The sequence below is a fragment of the Cydia amplana genome, chromosome 9, assembly GCF_948474715.1.
Source record: "Cydia amplana chromosome 9, ilCydAmpl1.1, whole genome shotgun sequence".
Lineage (NCBI taxonomy): Eukaryota > Metazoa > Arthropoda > Insecta > Lepidoptera > Tortricidae > Cydia > Cydia amplana.
In genome coordinates this window covers 10,877,194-10,900,414 of record NC_086077.1, presented here as the reverse complement: position 1 = coordinate 10,900,414, position 23,221 = coordinate 10,877,194, and the positions used below count along the sequence as shown (strand labels likewise).

The 23,221-nt window shown below is 36.7% G+C and overlaps 1 protein-coding gene across 4 annotated transcripts; it reads right to left on the bottom strand.

Annotated features, from left to right (window-relative positions):
• Window positions 1-891: 891 nt before the first annotated feature.
• On the bottom strand, window positions 892-23,221 carry LOC134650704 (globin-like). 4 transcript variants are annotated; one of them, XM_063505638.1, is made up of 4 exons: window positions 23,135-23,221; window positions 7,863-8,023; window positions 1,433-1,658; window positions 892-1,040 (listed from the first exon to the last, which is right to left on the bottom strand). In XM_063505638.1, exons 2-4 carry the CDS (start codon window positions 8,015-8,017, stop codon window positions 906-908), a joined length of 516 nt encoding a protein of 171 aa, XP_063361708.1. In that variant the 5' UTR covers window positions 8,018-8,023; window positions 23,135-23,221; the 3' UTR covers window positions 892-905. The 4 variants fall into 4 exon arrangements, with proteins under 4 accessions (XP_063361708.1, XP_063361709.1, XP_063361706.1 ...); XM_063505639.1 differs by having other exon boundaries at window positions 23,124-23,142; XM_063505636.1 differs by lacking the exon at window positions 23,135-23,221 and adding an exon at window positions 9,561-9,696.

Sequence of the window (23,221 nt, the reverse complement as noted above, 5' to 3'; positions counted from 1 at the left end):
AACCTTGCTATGAAGCAAGGAGAATAGTCTTTTAGACCTAATTTTCAATTTATGACCCTACTGAGTGAGATTAATACAATGTGTTACTTATTGATATTGGATGTCACAACATAAAATTAACGCTTTGTGCGCTACTTCTAAGTACCCGGACTTCCCGAAAGTTAAGGACGTGGGAGAATAATGTCGATTCCGAAAATCCGAACTTATTCTTTAAATAAAATAATTAACAGTCCGGCTTACCGCGAGAACGCTACTACCGCAGTTAGTATTTTTTCGTTTTATAGCGACAAGTCGACAACAATTCGTAGCGTTTTATTACAAAAAATAAGCTTTTGGAGACAATTTAATATGTGTAATGAAGTAGGTATTCAAATAAGCAATCCAGAGGTAAACGCTATTTGAAATTCGCTTAATTTTTGGTTTAGGTTAGGTTAGTAATAAATACACGCGTAATAAATAGGTACATGAACGCCGCAAAATACTTAGGGCCCGATTCGGATTTTGTAATAGACATCTATTAGACATCGCCAAGATACGATAACGATATGTTTAAGATCTAACCTGTCAAATTTGACATTTCCGCGATTCTAGAGATACTCTTGAACGATGTCCACAAGAAATATCTTGTGGACATCGTCTCTAATCTCTAAGTAATAACTTAGAGATCTAATTCACATCTAGTATATATCTAACACGATCTATCGTAAAAGTGACATTGGTTGCCCGAATTGCGCTGCAAAAGAGAACTAGTTGAAATCTAAACTATAACGTATCTAGAATGGATCTAGTACGTGTCGTCTCTTGTGAATATCTTGAAGTTCGAATACGGCAGTATGGCTCCTATGCTTAACTTTCGAGAACGGGACATTTTGTGTTTCAGTCACAATTCAGCCGCTTAGCTCATGCTATCTCGCCTCGGCGTTGAGGGTCTCGAACACGTGATTGTACCAGAAGTCGACGGTCTTGCCCCATGCACCGAGTGTAGAATCGTCTAGTTTCAGCACTTCAATGAACATCTTCACTATTACGTCCTTTAAATCCTGGAAAAGATATAATGTACGTTTAATCTAAATTAGTTATATAATTATCGTCGACAACTGCGTGGCTAAGATGACAATCGTCCATCGTTAACGCTTCCCCCTACCTATAGCTACTAAATTTATCAAAAAAAGGGTAAGACAACTGCTAGTCACTAAGTGATACATACTGGTAACTAATGAAAAATAATCAAATTCTAAGGATTTTATTACGTTAGTAAACTTAAGTCAAAAAAAGGAAAAAAAATTAGCTAATAGGTACCTCGGCGGATTTGAGATTTTTACCATTCAATTTTCATACAGCGCACTTTACGTAATCGTGTAATAATTTATTAAACACGCAAAAAAAAATAGCAACACCACTAACTTCCTCTTTAATATTCTGATATACTTACATGAAAGTGGCTCTCTTTAATCTGCCGTTTCTTATGCGACTCCCCGAGCCTCCTCATCATGGCGGCGACCACCTCGGGCTGGTTGAGGTTGGCCACGGCCTGGTCGAGCGAGCTCATCAGGTTGATGACGTGCGCCTTGAACTGTATGTTGCTCGAAAAGTCTTCCTCGGTCTGGTTGCGGAGCATCTTGAAGAAGTCTTTCGTCTCGGGGTATGCGCGGAATAATCTGTGAAAGAGGGGTTCGGATTTATAGTTACTATGTTTTAAATAAGGTCAAGCGAGGTAGATAAATGCAACTATGGGGTTATTGCGTCTCACCGTTCTTTCTCGTATACGATTGGTCGAAACGCCCTCTACTATAATATGCAACGTTTCATTTCCAAGTAGCTCAGGCTTTATTACTAGACGACGGGAGCTTTTGTAATTCACGTTGTTGTAAAAAATAAGTTAAATAGACACAATTACCCCATAGTTGCATTTAACCCGGTCGACCTTATGTGTAATTTATCATGTAAAGTGAGAAATTGCGACCAAATAGAAAATATCCATTATTTTGACGTATTCTATATTAATTGACATTTTACGATTAAGGCCCATCACTTGCACCATTCCACTAATCCAGGGTTAACCGGATAAACCTGGAGTTACCATAGTTACCAGTACTCAACCCCGGGTTAGTGGGATGGTGCAAGTGGGCGGGCCCGTAAGACGCCAGTAGAAATTTCAATATATCGATTTTACGATTTAGTGACAATTTTGGCACCGTGACAATTGTATAATTTGATAGATATAGTTACACTTACGAGTATTACGTGCCCTTGTTGCATTTAGCATTATGTACAAGTTATTTAAATTATGTAATAAAACTTTGCCGACAAAAATAGTGTTGCGCTGTTTCATATTTTCAGAAAAGTATGAATATTATAATCATGGGAAAAGGGAAAATAGGCATAAAAGTTCACCTTGTGAGTTCTTGTGTCACGTGAAATACATATGTACAACAATTCTGTACTTTAAAATAAGTTAATATTGTAACCAAAGAAAAGGATTACTCGTATGTGATTTCTTCTTCGTTATTGATTCCACTGGCCCAATGACTAATCAGTAGGCACAATTAATTAAGTCCAGTTTAGCCGGCGCCAATTAGGTGCACGCTGTACTGAGTCGCATAACCAATGAAATTTGACAATAAATTAATTACGAGAGCTGCAATTAGCAGCTCCAGCTTAACGATGCGCGGACAAACTGAATACTAATGGGTCGTTCTACCGTTTCGTGCCGATTTGCCACTTTTTTTGGGATTTTTTTTATTTTGAAGTTACAGTGTAGAGTTTGATATTGTGAATGTGTATACGTATTGTGTATATTATTTTAAGAAAGGCACCTATATACTAGTTATACTTTTGGAAAACAAATAAGGAATGTAATGAAGGCACAGATGGAAATGAAAAAGCAAGGGAAGGTAATGAAACACGAATAGAAGGAAATGAAATTAGATTAAATATAAATTAACTTTATTGCTTAAAATCAAAGTGATAATATTTTAAACGATGGAACCATAAATATCTTGGCTTTTTAAAAGTATATCTACCCTGTTGACCTGTTTAATATAATAACCTACTTTTTAACAATACTTTTTACGATGTTTCAGTATTCGTTTTCGGTCTCATTATTTGTCAGAACTAGAAACATATAATAATGAGATTTGTAATGTAAAAAACTGCTTACATAAATGAAATTAAAAAAGCTTAAATTATCTACAAATTTTTATAAAAAACAATCGTTATTTATGATAAAATATATTATTCGGGAAAGAACTGAGGTATAATTTTAAAGTATCCAGTATCGATGTAGGTAATGTGACTTAGCCGTCTTTGTAAAGGGCAGATGCTGTTTTTTTAAATAATGAAGTGGGCCAGAATATTATATTTCGGACACGACCATGATAAGCCGTTTCAAAGGGAACGGCGGGCTGAGGTAAAGCTGCAGGACAGCAGAGCTGGAGACGAACAAATAGTTGTGTATTAAAAAGCAAACTAGCGGACCGCAAACACGATGTTGAGCTCTAAAGCCATTGGAGGTCGAAGAGCGTACTCTACGAAACACAAAACCCTGTGTAAATAGAGGCCAAAGGCCGAGTACGCCCCAATAATCAAAATACTTATTATAAATAACAAACTCCATAGGGTTGTAGACTCAACAAGTCGCACTTTCGAGGAAAAATGCAAAGGTCAAGCCGCAGGAGTTAGTTAGTTAGTTCTCAAGTTAGGTCTTCTATGGAAGCGCAACGTGATCAAACGGACTGGGCCTTCAGCGTTTATGCGGACCTCGGCCTTTGGCCTCACTTAGCAAAGTTCTGCTCTCTTGCAGATTGATATTTGGCCTTGCACGGAAATGTGCCCCTATCTGAAGCTCCCCCGGGCCTTCGGCCTTGCTTTTTAATACATTCGGCTATTGGTTCTTGTTTGAGGTCAGCTTCATTGAAGCTCAGTCTTTGACCTCGCACGATTGTGCCCGCTGCTAATAGTTAAAAGAAATTTTTAACACCTTTTGCGGAGCCCGGCTTTCGGCATCGGTTGCATTTGGGCATTGAAACAATTTAAGGTCTACTCTCCTGCGAAAGCTCGGCTTTCAGCCTCGCAGGAAAGCGCGCCACAATCGGACGCTCCGAGCTGCTTGCTCTTTCTTTGCGGAACTCGCAGAAAGGGGTGGGAATGGGACGCTCCTCTCCAGTTCTAGATGGTGTTGGACCATTGTTTCATGAACTTTCTAGATTTTTCTAAAGCTTGGCCTTTAGACGGTTACAAAGTTACAAGAAATTTCCCTGATACGGCCATCCTGTATTTTTAACTTAGGTAGCACAAAAAGAGGCTCCCGGGAGCAGATCTTTGTGAGACCCTCCTCATAAATATCTGGCATCGGAGGACTCGCTCTTGAGCTTTATTCAAGAGCTATCAAAAGTTTTCAGTATTTTAATTAGCATATTTTTTTCATTAATAGGCGTTAGATAAGTTTCAATCGGGTCATCTGTCCAAAATGTTCCGCATTTATAAAATGTTGGAAATATGATGTATCTATCCGATATATTTACAATATTTGCCATGACAAAAAAAACCTACTTACGCGCCTATCTGCTTATTTATAGGTATGCAATATTCACAACCAACAGGATTCCCATGACATAGTGTCGGGTATAGATAAGAACCTATACCCTGAAACTCTGTCAAACGGTCTAACGAAGTCGAAAGAATTGGACATATATACGTTTCAAAACATGGGAGTTATGATTTAAGAGCGTATGTGTGTATATAACTCTTGGGCTGTGGGCTAAAAACATAAAAAGGTATCACATCTGTCATACAAAATTATTGTTCATTTCCTTCCAAACTGGTTCATTTCCTTCACCCGACAAGATTGGAAGAAATGGAGAGGGATGAATTGGAGTGGAATGAACTTTCGACGGTTTTTTTAAATTTCTTTATAGTCTTTAAGGCTAGAATGTCATCAAGTAAAAGTAATGAAGATATACCAAAATGCCAACAGATTATTAACAAGGTGATTTTTTTGCAATATATATAGCACCAAATTACTTAATGTATAAAAATGAGTAGTAACCGTGACAAAGTGCCTTTCCGGTGAGGAGAACCTAAATTACTCGTAAACCAAGAGCGCGAAACCTCCTTCGTTGACGTATTGCGGTAGACTAAGGTAGTAAAAACACGTAGCAATCACAGTTATTCGTGAATAAAGGCGCGTTTAGATTTGGCATGAGTGGCAATTTTTTATAGTGAAAATGAAGTCTTTCGCGTGACAAAATTAAAAAGTGCGTTCTCTCTATGATAATTTAACTTTAAAAATACGCACCATGTACCATTATAATACTGATTATGTGCTTATTTATAAACAATAATGGAAAGTAGGGTTTATCTGCAAATAATAGTGTTTTTTAATTTTCGAACCCAATGGTACGCCATTTTAGGTGCGAGGGAAATGAATTTTTCGCATGTTTTTAATTTTTATTTAATAGATCATTAGGTTTAGCTAAATTCCAAAACTGGCGCATTTTTCGTACCACATAAACATACCTTTTAAAAATAACCACAAGTAAAAAAATATAATTTTAACGCTTCATGTGGGCTCGGACACGAAATCGGCACGAAACGGTAGAACGACCCTAATGGATTTTAATTAAGCTGCTCCACGTAGTAGCCTGTTCTGCCTCGCTTAGGGCCAATTGCACCATTCCACTAACCCAGGGTTAACCGGTTAAATCTGGAGTTACCAGTACAATTTGACACTGGGTTAGCGGTTTATCCGGTTAACCCCGGGATAGCGGGATGATTCTCCACCCTTCCATTAAAAAAAGATGTCCCAAAATGTCCATTCCATTACGTCACGTTTTATTATGAGAAAAATTTTCACTTGTATGGACGTAACGTAGTGGAATGTACAATTTTCATACAAATTTTTGGGACATTTTTTTATCATCAGGATTGAATATGCTTAGTGATGCTGAGTTGAAAGAAAACACCAGGATCTGTGAGAATCGGGTTTTCAATATTTATTTTAGAAAACGCCCATCTAGTGCCAAGCCCGTAGTTCTAAAGCGCATCCTGTAGTACGGTTTTCCCAGTAAGTACTCGTAATAAAAATGATTTGTAACGACAATGTGCCGTCATTAACAGTGAATTCGTTAAAGCTGTCTGAGTTTGCGAATGATGAGTGAATTCCCTTTGTAGTGCAAAATGACATTCACCTGTGAAGATTGTATTTACCTAAGTATATGCATTTTCTTTAGAGTACTCGAATTTGAAGGTGTAATTAACAAATGCTATTGATATCCAAGAAGTAAGCAATACTATTCGATAAATTATCGTATAGTACCATGGTACAAGTATAGGTAGTCAACCCGATGACCATTAATTGTGTTTTGGTTCGTTATCGGTTCGCTACACTTTAAATACTCGTAAGGTGAGTTTTAAGGTAGCATCAGCATTCTGCATTCATGCAAATAGTCTTAAGTTAATTCCATTAACATACATGCATAATTCCAAACGATTTTTTTAAAATCCTACTTACCTAAAACAATAATACCAATATGTATATTTTACGGTCAAGTTTTACGATCACTCGCGCCGGCGCCGACGGCGGTTCGGGCAGTAAAACTCGTAGTAAACCATGTTTCGATCAAATTCATTGCTTGACAGGTGATGGCCCATTTGTTCGCTTTAAAATTTTACATTTGCTTCATAATTTGAACCCATGCCATTTTTATAATACAACAACATATTAAACATCATCAAGAAACTAAGAATGTCTCTGGAATAATCAAATTAATACGATTTGAAAACTGCATAATAGCGCTTACAACATAGATATAAAATGGTGTATTTATCTATAATTCAAGTGAAGAGTGTATGTGGAAAGGGCAGACTCGTGAGATGTATCGGTTCCCTTATATTCCATGATTCTTCTCTTTCCGTTGTCCGCGTAACTTACTTTCATGGCAGCTGTCATTTCAGTATAATTTTATATTGATACCCTAACCTTCGATCAACACGGAAGGGATGCGGCATTCGCACTAGTTCCCCTCTGCCTAGGTCTAGGTACAAGATCAACTGATCTAGCGCGGGTAATAAAACTAGTTGCGCTCGGATTTTAAACTAGACCGAGTCCAGACGCGCGAGTGAACACAGCAGCAGAAAAAATAATAATTACTCGGTTTCTTGTTGTAAAAAGAGGTTGGGGACATCAAATTTACAAATAGAAGGTGTTACATTTCACATGTAATATTTTTTTTACATATCATACGTTTCATTACATTTAAACACAATTATTATATTTTAGTCTCATGAAATTGTTGGATTTATCGATTTTGCTCGCCCAGTACAAATTGCGGATCGGTCGAGCGACAAATCCGACTTCTCATCTCTCAGAATACAATAACATTCTTCGACGAAAATGGGTTAGTGTGCGTGTTGTGACACTTGTGACTCATCCGTACACAAAAAGAGATCGAGGTTTGCAAGATTTGTCTTTGACGTGTGTCATTTTCTATGTATTTGTGTCGTCATTACAGATTGGATTTTGTATGTAAGTGTGTGAGAAGTGCGACTGTGTGCACGTTTCCCCCCGCGAAAAATGGCAGAATGATTTGAATGTCAAGATATCGCTTGGGCCTATCCCTTCCGACGTGTCGGAAGCCCGTGTTGATCGAAGACCCTAACTGTCATTTGCATCAATGCGGACGTGTCTCCTCATTGCCGGTTAATTTGTCTTTCATTCGCAACGAAGATCGAAGAAAATGTACATTCCGATAAATACCTTCATTACGTACGCATATTCATTTTTCGATTGGACGCATCACGATGCAGCGTTCGTGCTCACTTATCTAATTCAAGGTTTAGTACCGTAGGTTCTAGATGTTTACCTCTTGAGGAGTTCCGTCCCATTAGCAACGGAGTTTGCAGCGACGGGGGCCCAAGAGCGTTGCACGGCGTACACCTCGCGCCGCGTCAGACCTGACACTTCGTTCACTGCGTCCGGGTTTCCGCCCCACCACAAGTAGCTTAACCAGCCCCCCATTGTAATCTGTAAAAATAAAGTCACTTTTGGCTTCAGACAGAAAATCTAGGTACTGTTTCTTGCGGTGAAGTAAATAGGGATTAGAATAAAAATAATATTTCAAATAAAGGATATACTTTAAAACAGTTTTAAATGCCAATAAAATTAGATCACTTTTCATATGCAATGTTTTTTTAATAACTTCTTTTGAGCAGATTTTCTTAATTATGGACTGAATTTCAAGAGGAATAGAATCAGTGTGGATGGCCGTTTAGACATTTGACAGACATAGTTTTAAGGTAACACTCAAAATATTCAACCACTAGACAAGCACTCCTTTATTTTTAACTAGCATCCCGCCCCGACTTCGCACGGGTAGTTCAAGTAATTTACACAAAATCATTACAAATTATACACCTAAACCTTCCTCAAAAATCACTCTGTTGATGGGTGAAAACCGCGTGAAAATCCGTTCTGTAGTTCTTGAGTTTATTGCGAACATACAGACAAACAGACGTGGCGGGGGACTTTGTTTTATAATATGTATATTGATGATTCTGTCAAATAATATTTATTTCAGCTCATACTCAGCTCATTGGTAAATACATTAATTTCTAGTAAGCTTTTTCGTCATTTAATCGGGTCCCAGGTTCTATGAACGTTAGGTATATAGGTACTGTTAAGTATTTAAGGTTATTAAAAAATTAGGTAACCGTAGTCATAGAATAGATAACATTAATTGAACAATAGTGGGACCATCCTATTCTTATGCAAATTAGAATCAATAAATATGTTCTTACCTTATTCATATTAAATAAATGTCAATTCAGTTAAAAAAAAACTTAGTAGGTACTTAGTTCGTAGATGTGCTACGCCGTAGACCTCTACAATCGAAATGTCAAACATTTAAAACGCATTGAATACATCTCTTGTTTGTGTCTATTAACATCAAACAAAGTTCACATTCATTATTCATAGTAAAATTTGGAGAATAATTGCTAGTTGTACCTACTTAACGTTTAATAGCACAAACCAACTAAATATGTACCTATGAGTAAAATTAAATAAGTAACTGTAGGTTTGAAAGTAACTTTTTATTTTGTATACTCATTGTATTTAATAATGCCTAATGTAGTATTTAACATTAGAATATATACAGATGTATTATTTTGAAAACTAACAAATGGGAAATTAATTTTGCATGAAAAAGGAGCTTTTTATATTTCATGGTAAATAAAACATAAAACATAGGCACATACTTACAGTAGTAAGTAATATTACAAATTAGCACATGTCTAGATGAAAGATTAAAAATATTACTTTGAGAAAAAAATAATATACCTTTGATCTAACCTTTTGCCCACTTTTAAGAATATATATAGGCGTATTATTCTGAAAAATAACAAATGGGGATATAATTTTCCAAGGAAAACGAGCTTTTTACATTTCATGGTAAATAAAGCATAACACATAGGTACATACTTACAGCAGTAAGTAATATTACAAATTAGTACATACCTAGATAAAAGATTAAAAATATTACTTTGAGATAAAAATTATATACCTTTGATCTAACCTTTTGCCCACTTTTCAGTCTTTTTAAAACAACAAGTGCCGTTAATAGAAAAAATATTGACGATAAATACACATAAAGTAACATTATGCAGCCTTCTCTTCGTGTCCACCAGTTTAGACTGAAGTATGAAAGTCCAACGTTTAACTAAGTGAGTGTTCTCAAAACAGCTTTATCATTTGTATCACGGGACATAAATAAATAGGAAAACATTTGAGTGACACTTTGAATGCAATGTTGGTGTAAAACACACAGACGATTGTTCCGTTGTTTATTCTTAAGTAATCTTAGGCATGACTACTATGTCATTGTGTTTTAATGAATATATATATACGCAGCGAAAATAATTATATCATGATTATACTGCATGTGGGACCCGATTTTGCACGCTCGGCTATATATATAAGAAATTATAATTAAAGCGATGAAAAATATTTTCGTGCTTTTAAGTTTATTTTATTTAATTCAAATTACTACTAAGTATATTCAAATCTCGGTTACTCAATAATTTTTGTTCTTTCAATTCGAGGCCTCTATAACGAAGGGAAGCAAACAATAATTATTAGGTGAAAAAACTTTATAAATGAGAAAATAATTGGCTAAGTAACACAACGACCTGCCAAAAGATGGAGTTGATACTGAAGAATATTAGGCATATGTTTCTTTTATATTCTATTCATAAATATATCTATGTGTAAACATTTTATTACTTTACTAGGTATACGCTATAGGGCTGTCCCTTAATTCATCATATAGCAGTTGTTTTGACATTTAACTATACGGTTGAATATTGGTAGATGTAAGTCCTAATTGCTAATTACTAAATTTACCAATTTTGTGATTGTGTCTGTAGTTTTTTTGTAGCATGTTCATCGCATTAATGGTGTCAGTTCTTTTAAATTGGCTCTCTAAAATGGTCTTTTATTGATAGTTTAGGTTCGATTCGAGCAATTGTCAAATATTTTATTGATCAACCTGCACTTCGAGTATCTGTTCGAGAGGTAACCAAGTGGTAGGTAACCCTATTTAGCACTTAATCACATTATCATCACAAAAAAGCGCGTGTGGTCACAATGTATGTATACCTTTCTCAGTAAACAGCATTCGTCGCTGAAACTTATCGCAGAGATAATATTTGAGTAACTCGGCATCACATGCTCGAAGCAAACGAACTGAGACAATATTTACTTGAGACCTAATTTCTTAGCAGGTACGATTTACTTGTGTGTTTACTTTGTAAATCTTTAGATCAAGAGAAACAAACGATGAAGTAAACAGAAGCATACATGCATCACATAGGTATTGGTAGAATATTAGGAACGTAATATAATAAATATTTCTGGCAAATTGGTTACATCGGTATCTTAGACCTTGAACTGACTTGAGCCCAAAGAGTAGTAAATATACATATAACTTGAACCTACTTTGTGACATTCGATTTTCTTTTTGATTCTGTGTTCATATTGAAGTGTAAAAAACGCATATACCTAATAAATTAACACTGGCACCAAAACTTAGAACGTGCTGATGGTTTTAGAGATATTTAATTTGTCAATTAATAAATTGATGGGCTAAATACCTACGCCTTATGGATTATCATACGCGGTTATCAGTATTGTCACACGATGCGGATCCGCTCGCCGGTCCAGTGTGTGAGAGACACAGCTCTCTGCGCTGATATGGCGATGTCCCGTTTGTTCACCGGAGCGCCGTGCGGATCCGCTTCCTTTGCTAAGATCATCATGTTATGCGAAGGTATACTTGATCAACCAGATCTTGACAGTAGAAAAAGGCGGCAAATTTGAAAAATGTAGGCGCGAAGGGATATCGTCCCATAGAAAATTAGAATTTCGCACCTTTTTTTACTGACAAGATTTGGTTGACCAGCTATACATCACACACGGGCTGATATTTTTCAGAAATCCAGACCCTGAATCTCTATGGTCACTAAATACCTATAATACATTCTGATATTGTCAATGCCTTTTTTGTGGAAAAATCTCTATGGTCGTGGAATACCCGAATTTATCAAGTGACCATAGAGATTCGGGATTTGAATTTCGAAAAAAAAAACAACTGCTCGTATGCTTTAGATATACTTGGTCAACCAGATCTTGACAGTAGAAAAAGGCGGCAAATTTGAAAAATGTAGGCGCGAAGGGATATCGTCCCATAGAAAATTTGAATTTCGCGCCTTTTTTTACTGACAAGATTTGGTTGACCAGCTATAGACATAGTGACACAAAAGCCTCCGCGCAGAGGCGGTTCCGTATGTTTGCCGCCTTGGTTGACAGTGAGACACGGTGCACGGACCACGAATTAAATTGGAGTTTGCGGCGACCTCGCGCTCACGCCTGAACACCAATAATTGCATTATGCGGGGTTGGACCGCTCGTTTAACGCAATTGGTCGATCATCGGTCAATTAATTGAGAGTTTTATGTCTTCGCCACTGCCATCTGGAGACTTATTAGGAATGTCAAAAAGATTTTAGAGTTTCACTGTTGCTGTTAATATACCTATTTGATTGAAATAAAAAATAGAAATGAGATTTGTTGGTTACTTTGTTGGTTAATCACGATAGTCACGGCCAAAGTAGCTAATAAAACTTGGTGTTTTTGATAAGTCTACTAACTACATGGTATAATTTCAGCTCTCTAGCATATTGGGACTCGTCCTTATTTTTATGGTAACCACGGTGTGTATACATATACAATACCTATGTATATTGTGGCCACTTTAGCATTCACTATATATTTGATGCAGAATGTACAGTCATGTACACTGCATGTATGTACTATGTGTATCAAATTCCTGCGTTCTTACTTTGTAACATGCTGATTCAAAGTACCTAGCTAATGCACCAATGCTCTAAATAAATTACGAGTAAGTCGATTGCAATCCGATATCGTTCATTCGTACTTTAGAAAATGCAATTTGCTGTAAATCGATAAGAGGTTGTACATTGGTTCGTTCGAGACATTTTTCTTTTTTCAAAGAGAAAACAAGCAAAATCGTCAATAAGCAACCAAACTTACATAAATCTGGAACAAGTTTATCTAAATTTAACTTAAAGGTCTCTGCCCACTACACCGTATTATACCATGACCGTAGTAGGAACGTGTTAGGCAAAAAAATATTCTTTGTATTAAAAAGTATGAGACTATGCCCACTAGCCCGTTCCGTCACCGACCATACCCGTAGCGTGCCATGCACGGACCGTCAAAATTTGTCGGCGAGGATATTTTGCCGGTGCCGAAACGCTTCGTGCATGGCACGCAACGTTGTCAGAACGGCGGCGAAACGATGAACATACGGGCCAAATCGATTCAATCGATTGAACTAAATGGCAAAGTGTAATATGGCGGCAACAGAACCATATTTTCTTTTAATTTATGATATGACATTCTCAAAGTTAATTTTATGTAAAATAAGATTTTATATCTAGCTAAAGTGAAGACTCAAGATTTAGTTTTTTTATAATGAATTCAAAGAAATGTTTTCTGAACTCATGGGCAGAAAAACAAATTACGCTTTTACACTTAAATGGTATAATTTGCCACAAGACGTGGTGCGAAGGCTGCGCCCTTGGGGTTAACCTGCAAATAGCCCAGGTAGATAGCGCTGACCTAAGTAAGACATTCAGATAACCCCTAACATAAATGAAGCTTTAGTATGTCCACTTGTGTTTAGTTGAATAATCGTACCTACTCGTAAATATATTGATGTAGTTTATTTCGGATAGATAAAAAGACACACAATAACAATGATGCTGATTTGGTCAATGTTGAATAATTGAGATAACCTTAAATCAAAATACTTAGCAGTTTATTTAGCCCGTTGCCAAATTTATAAACAACTAGCGACCCGCTCTGGCTTCGCACGGGTTACACAAAACCTTAACCATTTCCTCAAGAATGACTCTATTAATAGATGGAAAACATATGAAAATCCGCTCAAAAGTTTTTGAGTTTATCGCGAAAGACATACACACTAACAGATAGACGCGGCGGGGGCCTTTGCTTATACGGTGAACCCGACAAAATTATGATGTTGATATAGCAATGATTTGCAAATTATGATGTTGATATAGCAATGATTTGCATTTTTTGACAGTTTTAAACAGAAACAATATTGTTTATTTTATGTGGAGATAACGAATTTATTTCTCTACATATGGGCCTTAGTTGCCTGAAATTAAATGACATTTGATTATTTTATTTGATATGATTTTATTAGCTCAGTCATAAATAGAAATATAATTTTATTAGCTCATAATGATTTTATTAGCTCAGTCATAAATAGGTATACTTCTGTATACCTATTTATGATAAAACAGAAGTGATTTTATTAATCACTTCTGTTTTATCATATTAAATGTCGTTAAAACTGCATATTCATCATCTTTTCTCGTAAATCTCGATGTTTAACATTAGGTAGTAATGTTTGACGTTGCAAAACATGCGCGATAATGCCATGACACGGACATTCATGAAAATATCGATACAAAATTACCTAAATTTTTCTCGAGTGTAGGTACTTTACACAATGTATTGATCAAAGCAATCCACAGGGTACCTTTCTATCAATTTACTTCGTACCTATAATTACTAGTTTTAGCAACGTATGGACTATTTAAGGTCGTTTCTCAAAAAGTTGGCACCGCCAGCTTAAAATTTATGTTTTTCAAAAATTATGCATTTTCGCATTTTTTTAAATTGAGATCGTTAAAAGGCAACTTAAACTATTAGAAAATGTGGAAGGGAAGCAATTCCTTCAATTAGTTTAGAAAATTCAGGTGAATGACATCAAGGACAGGTGAAAGATATTTTGTCCCCAGGTTATCGATAGTAGAAGCAGGTTATCGAGAAATAAGTACAAATTCCACTGAAAATATTGACAGGTTATCGAGAGGCTCCATTAACCTGTGTCCGTTGCCGTTAACCTGGTTTCTTGTTATCATTCACCTGAACTGAGTGTCATTCACCTGTCCATCACATCATTTTCAATTCCTTCTAAAAATAATCGAAAAATGTGTCATTTTCTATAAAAAGGGACCTTATTGTCCACTACGATGATTACAATAGTATGTTAAAATTTTGGATTCTGACCCACCTCACCTTCGATACGATTCCCAATTTAACAATAAGTTTCTGTGAATAAGTAACATTCAAACTTGCTGTCACCCTAGCAGTACCTAGTGGAACTCAGGTTTGGTGCAACGTAAGCACATGCTGTTTTGGTCATCCAACTCGTCTTGATGAGCACTTGGGAGAGCAGTACCCAAGATAGCGCTGATGCTGGACTATCGCAGTACCTAGTGGAACTCAGGTTTGGTGCAACTTAGGCACACGCTATTTTGGTCATCCAACACGTCTTGATGAGCACTTGGAAGAGCAGTACCCAAGATAGAGCTGATGCTGAACCCTCGCAGTACCTAGTGGAACTCAGGTTTGGTGCAACATAGACACACGCTGTTTTGGTCATTCGACACGTCTTGATGAGCACTTGGGAGAGCAGAACCCAAGATAGAGCTGATGCTGAACCCTCGTAGTACAAGTGGAATAGACTTGGTGCATCATAGGCATACGCTGTTTTGGTCATCCAACACGTCCTTGGAGAGCAGTAGGTACCCTAGATAGAGAAATCATATTCTTGGGGATCGTGTAGTTTCTGATACAAAATTGAAGAAACTTGATCTTAAAATTCTTCCCGCCGTGTACCGATATGTGTATGTGGGTCCGGGTCCCAGCCCCAGTCCCAGTCCAAGTCGAAATCGAAATCGCCAAACGTGTACTATGCGTCGTTGAAGAGTTCTGTTCTGATCATCATCAGCAGTTCCACTTCATCAAATGCGACATTTTTTAATGAAAATGCTTGATTTTCTGATGAAAATCCAAAAGTCTCTATACGCATGCCTTTAAAATTTGAGGAGTTCCCTCGATTCCTCATGGATCCCATCATCAGAACTCGAGCTTGACAAAAATGTGGCTTAAAAACTTAACTTGCTTAACAAACATAACGAAGAGGACAAATCGCCAAACGTGAACTATGCGTCGTTGAAGAGTTACGTTCTGATCTTGATCAGCAGTTCCACTTCATCAAATGTCACTTTTCTGAATGTATATGCTTGATTTGTAAATAAAAACACAAAAATCACTATATGTATGCCTTTAAGATTTGAGGAGTTCCGTCGATTCTTCATGGATCCCATTATCAGAACTGACCTCTCTCTCTCATCTCATCACAATAAAAGAATTGAGCATGTTTTCACATTTGTACAAAATATTTTAATATGACTGTCTAAAACTAAAAACCCTCATAAGGTACCTTTTCCCATGGGACGTCACAAATCTACTTAATTACTGTCTGAGTATATGTAACGTGGATTTAAAATAGTTATCGTTCACCTGTCATATGGCAAGTGAATGACGCTTCATTCACCTGCTATTGCATCATTCACCTGACTTTTTTGGACGGGTTAACGAGACGTAAGACAAAAGTACACAAATTTGAATAATATGCAGCTTTAATAGACAGGATAGTTTTTATTCCTAAATTACCACACAAAAGCGATATAACCGCTATACAATTATATAGTTACGAGTATTAGTTGTGGTATCAGTGACATTAACCTGCCGCAAAATCTCATCCACCTGGCAGTTTTAGCCAGGTGAACGATATGCAGGTGATGGGGAAAATGGCAGTTATATCACGAATACACAAAATGTATTAGCTTGATGAACTCCATACTTAGGCATATAAAACTAAACTATTGATTACGTTACATATCTTAATAGTAATGCGATAGGTTACCCAATTAGCAAGATATCCACGCCAGGATAAAGAGTACTTACCCATTACAAACTCCAATTTCCGATACTTTGTCGTTTGTGTTTTATTTGCGGAGCACAATAACCACGTCTTCGTCCTACCAGGAGATAGCTGATGACTGACGCCTTCGGCTCGTGCGGAGTGAGACGGGAAAGGTGCGGTGGGGGTTATACAATCGTCGTGAACGTGACGCGACAGGTGAATGTCAAAAATTGCCTTGGACAAACTTTGAAGCCGAATAACTTAAAATATAAGCATAATATTGTTATACGATAGTAATACCTTAAAAGTTAAGGATATATGTTAATAAAATCCGGCAATGACGTTAAATTAAGTCAATAATTTATGTGGTTTTCATAGCTCGGAACATCAGTACCTCGCGTTGGGACACGACAGGTTAGCGGATAAACGTAGTTACAATTTTTTTTTTGGAATCAAATTTTATTAAATCTGTTTCAAAGTATTAGGCCTCTGTGTAAAAAGTCTGTCTAAATATGTGTTAAAATTTTATATATAAAAATTATACATAATGAAAAAAAAGTTCTAACATAAACCTATTGACAGGTGGCGGTGCCAATTTTTTGAGAAACGACCTTAAATAGGTAATTATGTACCCACGAAGGACACGAGGCAAGCAAATTGATAGCAACACAGCTAAATGAGCCCTGGTGGTGACGTGGCCGGAAGGGCAATCTTCTCCCAACAAAAGCAGTCGCTGGTCACAATGTCGACCAAACTGCATACTAATAAAAAAAAAAGCTAAATGAGTCCCGTTCTAGTTTAAAATGCGTAAACTTCTACTAGCGACCCGCCCCGGCTTCAAACGGGTTAACAAATTATACATAAACCTTCCTCTTGAATCACTCTATCTATTAAAAAAAGCCGCATCAAAATCCGTTGCGTAGTTTTGAAGATCTAAGCATACATACAGACAAACAAACAGGGAAGCGACTTTTTTATACTATGTAGTGATAAATTAAAGAAAAAAATGAAAATTCTCACCGCTTCGGGCATTACTCCCTTACTAATTTCTCGGGTGAGATGCTGAAACAAATGTCAAACTAATTCTTAAAGTAACAATATTCTTTTCACCACACCAGCTCGAAAAGGCTTACTTTGCACTTAAAAAAATGATAGCAAAGTTGCATTTTATTCACATGTGAGGCAAAGTAATCAAATGCAAATTTTGAGTTATTTTCTTATTATGTTTGCTGGTAGAATTGACTTTTAAATGACGATTTTGGATGATAAATATTTAATAACATCATTTGGATTTGATTTGGTTTGATTTTGTTTGTTATTTTACATTTAATATTTGCTTCGGGTTGGTGTGGTGAAAAATTTTATGTCTCACTCGGGGGCAAATTTTGTTTAACCCTCGTGCTTTGAAACCCTCGCAACGCTCAAAATTCCATTTTTCGAACCACTTGTTACGCTCGTGGTTCAATTTTGGAATCTTTCGCTTGCTCGGGTATCAATATTAGCACGAGCGGTTAAACAACAACTTTGGCCCCTTGTAAAACAAATAACTATTTCTACATAGCTATGATACAATAGCAAAAATGTCACCTATTTCAGGCAGACATTATATTCTATTATTGAATGAGCTTAACTCTTAAACGGTATCAAGTAACCTTTTGAACTGGTGAGAGGAACGTGGAGGAACTATCCTTTGTGCTCAATAATAGCTGACGTTATTTCATCGCCTGTTATCATTCATATGCGTTTTATTGTAGTGCTATATTATATGTGGCATATAATACTTAGGTACCGTAAAATGGGGTGAGTAGGGTTCGCGGAGAGAATTGGGTTATGAATGGGGAGAGAAGGGATGAAAGGGGGGTGAGATGGAATTTTAAGGCTACTGCTACAAAAATAATGTATTCCAAATGGAGCTATAGTAATACACATAATAAAAAAAACGATCCTACAATCTTCCAAAATCACCTTTGTATGAAATCCCATCTCACCCCAATTACGAGGGACTACGGGGTGAGGTGGGATTTCCTGTTTATCGTCAAAGTTATGAAATGGAACTACCCAAAATAAAATAAAAACTAAAATACAAACGTCCGGAACACTTATTATATAAAGTATACACCATTAAGTTTGCATATGTAAAAATAAAATGTTATTGCGGTTTGAATGTCAGTTTTGCCCCTACTCACCCCATTTTACGGTACCTACTGCATTTTTATTGGGGATTATTTTATTACGCGTATGTCTAAATGGTATGTATAATATTAACTTGTATTTGTTAATAAAGTGGGGTTGTAATCACTCTGTGCATATAATTGATTCTTAAACCTACTACTACTACACCTACGAGTGCACAGGTAGTACCTAGGTACCTTATTGAACATAGTGGTATCATTCCTTTTCACCACACCAGCTCGGAAAGCCGTACTTTGCACTTCAAAAACGGATAGCAAAGTTGCACTTTGCTATCAGTAATTCACATGTAATCAAATGCAAATTTTGTGTTGTTTTCTTATATTTACTGGTAGACTTGACTTTTAAATGATGATTTTGGATGATACATATTTAATAACATTCATTTGAATTTGATTTGGTTTGATTTTGTTTGATATTTTACATTTAATATTTGCTTCGGGTTGGTGTGGTGAAAAATTTTATGTCTTACTCGGGGGCAAATTTTGTTTAACCCTCGTGCTTTGAAACCCTCGCAACGCTCAAGATTACAATTTGCGAACAACTCGCTACGCTCGTGGTTCAATTTTGGAATCTTTCGCTTGCTCGGGTATCAATATTAGCACGAGCGGTTAAACAACAACTTTGCCCCCTTGTAAAACAAATAACTATTTTTAGCTTATCTACAGTTCATTTAGAAATATAATTTGTTTCTGAAAGTTTGTAAATAATTGAGCGTAGTGAAGTTACATTTTCAAATGTATCCAATTATAACAAAACTATGTTTTCCACTTTTATTATATATCTTTAGACTTTATGTCATTTGTTATTAATAAACAAGAATACCACAGCGGACGGGAAATAATTGTAAAACAAACATGCAACATACATCTCTTTAAAAACAATAAATGTAAGCAAATTATAATAAGTAGTTATTTGTTTTATAAGAGGGAAAATAAGTTGTTTAACTCCTCGACCTAGTACTGATACCCGAGCAAAGTGGAATTTTGAGCGTTGCAAGAAATTCAAGACACGAAGGATTAAACAAACTTTGCTACCGAATAAAATACATTTTTTTACGATACCAATGCGAGGTTCTCCTAAGTGCGCTACGCTTACGTACAGTTTTAACAGAAATTAAAAAAAATGTGGTGGTCCGATTTCTTTGCACTGGAGTGTGGTAGTGTTATTTAAATAATGTAAGTGGGCATGATATAATTTGTGGTACGTCCATAGTCCATTTAGAAACCATATGGTTATTTTACAAGCTTGCGGCTACAAATCGTATCCCAAACTTAAAACTAACAATAAAACTATAAATACTCCATAAAATGTCGCTAAAACCGTTCACATTTACCAATTTACGGCTTGGCCTATTTCCAACGAAGTTTGTCAAACCTACCAGAGTAAACGTTTATGATAATTAACGACAGTTATATTCGGCGTTTTAAGTGTTACAATTTTAGACTGGTTTGCATTTGCACGTGCTACGAGGAATATGGGCCCATTTTGAGTAAAACTGTAATTTCCTTCATGTACTGAAGTCGTGAAATTATTGCGCGTAAGGGATTAAGAGTCATTTTAATCGTTTTTGTAGTTACAACCTAAGAGCTAAAAATATATCATTCATTAATATTACCTAATTTATTAAACATTTACCTACTTAACAAAACAAATGACTACATGTCTCGCTAACTCGCGTCTTTAATAATTAAATGAACTCTTATATACATACATGTATACTTATGCAACATTATCGTGCTTTTTGAATTGATGTCATATATATTATTATACTCTATGTGTCAGCCACATCTTTTTAGTAGCGCTCTGTCGATTTCAATTAATAACTTCTCGGATCGTACTAGAGTTCGACCGCCGATAACGATTGGCGTTCGCCGATAATGTCTCGTCAGTTGTTTGCTCACTCATTGCCCGTATGCTAAGTGTGAAATCAAATAAATTTTATGAGTTTATTCTTCTCGGGCGAACTGTTGTGATTAGTTAGCTTATATTTTTATACCATTGTGGTTAGAGTATGTAATTTATTAAAGCCCCATTTCAAAATGTTTAAGTAAAAGCCCACCCTTACTACATAACAATAAGCTTATTATGTCCGTACGTCTGCAATCTGCAAGTCTATCAGCGGGCAATATCTCAAAAATCGTTTGAAAAAGATAAAAAAAATATATTTAAAGCTACAAGGCTCATAATCGGTTGTAAAAATTGTTTTATTGCTAAATCACCAGGTACATGTCATTCCTAAAATACTGTACGAAAAATATATAAAAATAATAATTTAAAATTCCTCTGAAAAGAAAAAACCCTAAATTCCTCTTAATTAAGACTATTAAGATATACACTGTAGATTAATTGTGTGATGGTACGGAACCATCGGGCGGGAGACCGATGGGCATTTGGCCGAAACCACAGCATTATCATAATATTAACAGATCTACGCACTTATAGCCTCCTAAGGTCACAGTCCTACCAGCAATTGCAACTTACTTGTTGTAGGTACTTGTTTCACTTTTTGTACTTAAATTAATTTCATTTGCTACAAATTTATACCTATGTGATTGATTTAAATTTTCCTTGTATGGTGGCTCGCTAGTTAGAGGATATACCTAGAGGAGAGCCGGCTGTATTGTACCACCGGTTAAATCTCAGCACGTCTAGATTTTACGAAATAAGAAAAATATAATGTGGGTTTAATACACATACAAATTTCAGTGACCGGCAATAAAAAATATCTGATCTTTAGGTAAACCTACAATAATAAACATGCAAAATGTCTCATGGAAATAACTTTAAAGGTGTTGGTACGATTTAACCAACTCGTTGGCTGAATCGTATCCATGATTGCCCTTTCAAAAAATATATTGTGACTTAGTTAATTTAATCCCATAATATTCATCTTAATACTTAGCCAAGATTATGTATCTTAGCTAATATTAGGTTTTGATTAGGTATGCCTAATATGCTGTTATTTGCATATTATTCGAACACATTCGTATCTTCATAAACAAACCAACCAAGTTGGACGACTTCTTCACCCGCTGGCGTCTGTGCCCAAATCCCTCTAAGACCGAAGTCTGCTGTTTTCACCTGTCCAATAGGCTCGCACATAAGACCCTGAGAGTTAAATTCCGTGATACCACCTTACAGCACAACAATGCCCCAAAGTACCTCGGTGTCACACTCGACAGAAGCTTGACATTCCGACTGCACACCGAGAAGCTGAAGAGTAAAATAAGGACCAGGAACAACATAGTCCAAAAGCTTACTGGAACCTCTTGGGGAGCTTCTGCATCCTGCTTGCGTACTACGGCGCTAGCCCTGGTTTATTCTACGGCCGAGTACTGTGCCCCCGTATGGATGAACAGCGCACATGCTGGTTCCGTGGATGTACAGCTGAACGAAACCATGCGGCTGATCACTGGTTGCCTCAAACCCACTCCAACATTCTGGCTCCCAGCTCTTAGCGCGATAGAACCACCACACCTGCGACGAAAAAAGTGCCAGCTCCGAGAGGCTATAAAAACCAAATGTCAACCCACACTGCCTATCCATAAAGACCTCACTGACTTTGGAGAGAAACGACTCAAGTCTCGTAACCCGCCAGCTCTTGGGATGGTGCATATTGACAACGAGTGGGACATACACGACTCATGGATGACCGAGTGGAGTGCCCAACAACTTAAGGGTGAACAACTTTTCACACTCAACCCAAAAGCACGTCCACCTGGCTTCGACAAACAGCGCCGGGTATGGAGCCAATTGAACCGCATCAGAACAGGCGTGGGAAACTGTGCCTACCATTGGCATAAATGGGGCTGGTGTGACTCCCCCCAGTGCGCCTGTGGTGACCCTGAGCAGACAGTCGAACACATTGTTCTAGAATGCCCTTTCACCAAATTCAACGGACGGATCGAAGACCTCACGAACCTCAGTGAAAGGGCCATCGAGTATCTGAAGAGTGCAAACATCGATCTCTAGGATAGTGTTTGGATTGAATCCAGTAACTTTAATGCCATACGATAAATAAATAAATAAACAAACCGACCTTTAAGTAAAAATTGGTACGATATTTTAACCGACTTTCCCCTAGAAAACACCTTTTCTTTACGCACTTCATGTTTCATTTAATTTCGTTTGATAGCCGGCATAGGACTGAGTGGCACATACAGATTATATTTATGTGCCACTCAGAGTAAGGCGCAATGTTATGAATATGATAATTTAATTATTTCGAACTCGCACTCCGAAGTAAATTGCCACGCTACGTCGACGATAAATATGTTTTTAAATATTTAATTAATATTCGCTAAGTACCTAGTCTAAGCACATCGTTAGATATATGTTGATTATAATAGGTATGATGTTTATCAAGACTGTTTTATCAACACATAATTTCAGAATCGGATAAAAATACTGCTGTCTTTTGTTTATGTTTCAGGTATACAAGGTCAAGTTCACGCTACATATCAAGCCGGAACCGTGTCACTCTTTCATAAATCTCTCGAACTGCATAAATCAAACGTAAACACGATAGCAGAATCGCGTGAACAACATAATACTTACGATTTACGCCACAGAGCCGATAGAAAATTTGGCGCCCTTTTTTTAACGACAACGTTTGTGATTTTCGTCAAGCCAAGGCACGCGCGT

Coding starts and splice junctions, on each gene's coding strand:
- LOC134650704 (XM_063505636.1), bottom strand. CDS start 9,656: ATGTTACTTTATGTGTATTTATCGTCAATATTTTTTCTATTAACGGCA. Junction 1,659..7,862: donor GGGACGGAACTCCTCAAGAG/GTAAACATCTAG, acceptor CCTCTTTCACAG/ATTATTCCGCGCATACCCCG. Junction 1,041..1,432: donor TTAAAGAGAGCCACTTTCAT/GTAAGTATATCA, acceptor TATCTTTTCCAG/GATTTAAAGGACGTAATAGT.